This window comes from Crassostrea angulata, chromosome 6 (genome assembly GCF_025612915.1).
Source record: "Crassostrea angulata isolate pt1a10 chromosome 6, ASM2561291v2, whole genome shotgun sequence".
Lineage (NCBI taxonomy): Eukaryota > Metazoa > Mollusca > Bivalvia > Ostreida > Ostreidae > Magallana > Magallana angulata.
In genome coordinates this window covers 33243179-33248070 of record NC_069116.1, presented here as the reverse complement: position 1 = coordinate 33248070, position 4892 = coordinate 33243179, and the positions used below count along the sequence as shown (strand labels likewise).

Below are 4892 nucleotides of genomic sequence, written 5' to 3'. Positions count from 1 at the left end.
TTCTCCGGAAGCGTTCAAACAAATGAAGTTTTCAATACGCTTAGTTTTTTCTTTACACATTTCATTCAGTCTGATGAACAAATATACTAAATAACAAATATACTAAAAATTCTTTTTATTTAATAACTTCCTTTTTCCCGTTCCCAGTCCCGAGACAAAAACCTATTCTCAACGAGTTCTCAAAACTGACAAAAACTTGAACAGTCAAACTCTGAGGAAAGACAGAACAATAATTTAAGATATTATGTTAACCAGGTTCTGTTTGATCGGCGTAACTTCCGGTCGTCAAAGGATGTAAAAAAAACCCTGACTTTTTGTATTATAAGAAATAACTACTGGAAAATTCCCTTACAAAATATATTGTATCCATTTTCCTTTTACTGGAGAAATGCAATATTTTACAGATACATGCAATACGTAAGAAACGGAAGACATTTTAGTTGCTATAACAACAAAAGTCTGGTCTTTATTTTTTATTATTCTCGCCAAAGTTTCGTCAAGGATATTATTTTGAAAACTGATGAATAAATTCAAAAAACATATGTATTAAGATCAAATTAAATATTTATCGCATTCGTTTAGATCTCCCGTGCATGTATGTCCTCGAGCTCTTTTGAACTTTCTGATTTTTTACTTCCGTTTTATACAAGCTAAATACAAATATTAATTATCAAAAGGGCCCTTGCATCTTTATTTTTTTTATAATTATAAACTAAGCCATTAAGGAAATAAATACCTCATGTAATGATAATACAAAATTGTAAGCGCCAACTTCTTTCCATCTCCTATCGTTTAGAAATATTGGACTTCTTTTCGGTTTTTAGTTTAGATAGAAGAGTACAATATTCAAATTATGATCCGTGGGGAAAAATTTGGGGGTTTAAGATCTTAAATATCACAGTTTTTTAAACTACAAAAACTCATGTAGAAAGAGCTATTTCGCTCTGCTAAAAGAATGTTGAGCATTATAACCCGAGGCATATGAAATTGCATTCCTTTAAGTTATCTGTTATAACATGGCGTAAAAATTTTCTTCCCAAAAAAAAGAAGAAAAAAAGGACAAGTGTAATTCAATGTAAATTTATGCATTGATAGTGCCTTAAGTATCATCCCAGAGTTAATAAAGTCAGTGCAGTTTTATGATTGCCTTAATTTACAACTTACTTGTACTTACATAGATTTCTTTTAACAATGTGCTTTGGTTATTGTTTCAAAAGTTTATATCTTATAATCATTACGCTTTTACTTAAAGATAATGATCATACAAATTTATTGTAAAATTGTTACCAAAAAGATTATATAAATTTTGTATAAACAATTCGCTCCTGTTATAGTAACGAAAATCTGTCTTTATTTTACATCAAGGACGTATAGACGTCCCTAAGTACACGTACTATAAGGAAACAAAAATCTTTCTTGACGACATCTCTTTCAATGCATTGAAAGCAACAATAGACATTCACGACATCTCTTTCAATGCGTTGAAAGCAACAATAGACATTCACGGAAAAACAGGCCAGATTTTCCATGTGTATTATTAGGCTAGAAATTTTAGTTACAAAGAAACGATTCAAGTCTGAAAACAATGTTACTGCGAGTTTGTAAAAAAGAATAGAACACTTGAGAACCTAACAAATATAAGGGGTTCGTTGCTTAGCTCGTTTGGGTGTTTAATAAGGAGAAAAAAGTGTAATTCACGAAATGTCTGACTATTGCCGTGTGTCTGAGACCCTGTATGTGGGTCTGTGTGGTTACATAGGGTCACCGACAGAAGTGACCGCCAGGAGGGAGGTGTTGGATATGGAGGAAATGATGCAAAAGGCTGCACATAGACATACAGGTATGAGAGATATGACCAGTGGTAGTTATAGGGAAGGTTTTAGGTTTAACTCTTCTGATAGAGACACGATGCTCTGGTCTGCCAATCATAAAGTGATAGCCGACTTGTTACAGTTCAGTGTGTACGATTTATCAAAACATACTATTATTCTCATGGAGGACACTTGTACACCACCAGGGTTTGTCAGATTGCAGCTTCTGACGTCAGCACGAGGTAGCGGTATTGAATTCGTGAATGTTCAATCAAGTGACGGGATGTTCTTATCAAGTTTAAGGTGGAGACAAATCATGTTGACTAATATAAGTGGCCATAAATCTTTCAACAATACAAAAAGACATGGTCCTTGTGCAAACGGTTTCATTGGTGATAAAGAAAATGATTATGTTCTTTGTTTTCATAGTTCCTACTGGTCACGGTTAACGTGTTATTGGCAAAAAAGATGTACTCTGCATAATTGGCCCCCAAACCACGTGTTTAATGATATTCTAACAAAGGGTTGCCATTTTGTGCCTGTCGGAAATAAAATAGAAGCCGATGAAAACGAACTTGATTGGAGATTATCCTTTTCTCAGGCAGAACAAAAACTAGTTTATTCCATGAATCACACACAATTTCTGTGTTACGGACTTTTAAAATTGTTTCTAACGGAAGTAGTCAATCGCGACATAAAAGAACCATTCCTGTGTTCATATTTCATGAAAACAACAATGTTCTGGCTAATACAAATAGGACATATCACATGGTGTCCAAATTACCTTCTGGATTGTTTCTGGAAATGCTTCAAATATCTGTTACATTGCGTCCATCGAGGTGTGTTGCCAAATTTTTTCATTCCACAAAACAACATGTTTACCAGCAAATTGTCCACAGTTGAAGGTACACGCACACGAGATTGTCTCTTAGAACAACTAAACGGGTACTACGAAATAGGCGCAACCTGTTTGCTACTAAGTCCGACGGTCCGAAATATTATTGAACCAGTTATATGTAACAACCTTGTCAGACTTGTCCCGCTGCTGGTACACATCAAGAGTGCTGCAGATACAGATGTTTGTATCAGAAAGGAAATATATAGCGTAATGGATATTTCATCAAACGACATAGGGAAAAATTTTCGTATTCTAAGGTTTATATTAATTTTGTCAAACCAATCGCTTACAGAATATAAGATGTTAACATTACAAAAATGCACAGCTGATGTTTTAGTTCAGTCAGCATTCTTATATCTCCATAGTTCAACAGAAAGTATAAATAAGAGAGTCTACAGATCAGACAGACTAATTGGTAACTTGTTAATGCTGGCATGTAGAGTGGGTAACGTGTCTTGTTTGTTGTATCTTGCGATGTATTACTACAGAAAATGTAGATATAGAAAGGCGCTCCATGTTACAGCTCTGGTTATATCAAGACTCACACAGCCCTATACCATGTGTTACACAGTGAACCGAGAAAGGTACAATGAATCTGTGGCAGGTTGGTCTCTGTCTAAACGTATGAAGAAGGCTTGGGTAAACAATGTATGTCTTCATGGTGATATTCATTATATACAGGAACTAGTTTTGGAACAGAAAGTAAGCGTAGAAAATGGTAACCCGACATTGTATATTACACCCTATGTAGTGACTAACATGTTAAGAGTGTTATGTAACCACAGACTAGGTAACCGGTCCCAGTGTCTACAGTCACTGACAGACCTACAGAAACTGCTCCTTTATGATGATAGGAGATACGTACCCATAGATGACGGAGACATCTCGTGGCAGATACTGGGGATCTGTCAGCACGTTGTGGGGGACCTACACGGGGCGTTACAGTCTTATCAACAATCACTGAGACAGAGACCATACCACAAAATACAGAATGCAACAAAATACAGAACTGCACTAATTTTGAATCAACAAATATAATCGTCATTCTAAAACCGTAGCATAAAATGGCATTGCTTTACTAATTAATTAAGTTATCTGTTTTTCAATAAAATGTAAACCTGTTATTAGATTGTTGCAAATATTGATAGATGATTTGGTTCAACAAAAATTAAAGTAAAAAAACGAACAATTTGATCTTTGTTTGTTACATATATACCGCATATGATTCAATTTACTCAATATGATATGTATTTATATAATCATCAATTGTTAAAATTATTCGAACTTTTAATATAAATTATGTATTATAGGGTTTTCCTATTCCAACAGAAGACCTTATAGTGGTTGTAGTGTTAGTTCTTTCTTTTTAAGGACTTCCGTTTCGACCGGAAGACCTTATAGTGATTGTATCGTTTTTTCTTTCTTTCTTTCTTTAATTTCCTTCTTTCTTCCTAATTAAGGGTTTCCGTTTCAAACGGAAGACCTTAAAGTGAATGTACTTGTTTTTTATTTCTTTCTTTCATCCTATTTCCCCCCTTTTTTGTCGGTGGATTATCTCCGAGATGACTGGATATAATTCCTGAAAATTTTAAGAATAATAGATCCATGATAATATCTCCTGGCGTTTTATTCATTTAACTTTTATCTTCTTTTTTTTTTAATCTTTTTTGGTTGTCCGTTTCCTGTCCCGCGACAAAAAACCCTGTTCCCTCGAGATCTCAATACGACAAGGACTTGAACATCCAAACTTTTTGGAAGATTAACTTGTGTTTGAAAATGTGTTTAAACTATTTTAGTTTGTTCGTCGTAGCTTCCAGTCGTCATTATAGATGATGAATTTTTTTTTTACGTCTTTAAGGACGTCGTTTACTCAGGGTTTGAGTTCTCAAATTCGGATTTTTTTAAAAGTTCAATATCATGAGTAAATTTGTTTTAAACACAAAAAATATTTATAAAATGAATTGTAATTGACATGACGTTTGATATTTTTACTATATTATTGAAATGCAAAACAATGGAAATTAAATTTTTCAGATTTTGTTTTATATTAAAATATTTTTGGTAGTACTATATTATTTAAAGTTAAGATTTTATTTGTTAACATAATTTTGCATTTTATTTGTTGGTGTTATCTCACTTTTTCATTTAGATAATTGATTGGCACACGTTACAAATATATTATA

General features: G+C 33.4%; 1 protein-coding gene across 1 annotated transcript; it reads left to right on the top strand.

Moving 5' to 3' along the window:
• Nucleotides 1-1562: 1562 nt before the first annotated feature.
• Nucleotides 1563-4635, top strand: LOC128189667 (uncharacterized). Its single transcript, XM_052861365.1, has one exon. The coding sequence runs from the start codon at nt 1702-1704 to the stop codon at nt 3745-3747; it is 2046 nt and encodes a 681-aa protein (XP_052717325.1). The 5' UTR covers nt 1563-1701; the 3' UTR covers nt 3748-4635.
• Nucleotides 4636-4892: the final 257 nt, after the last annotated feature.

Excerpts from the sequence above, each read along its gene's own strand:
- LOC128189667 (XM_052861365.1), top strand. The coding sequence starts at position 1,702 with ATGTCTGACTATTGCCGTGTGTCTGAGACCCTGTATGTGGGTCTGTGT.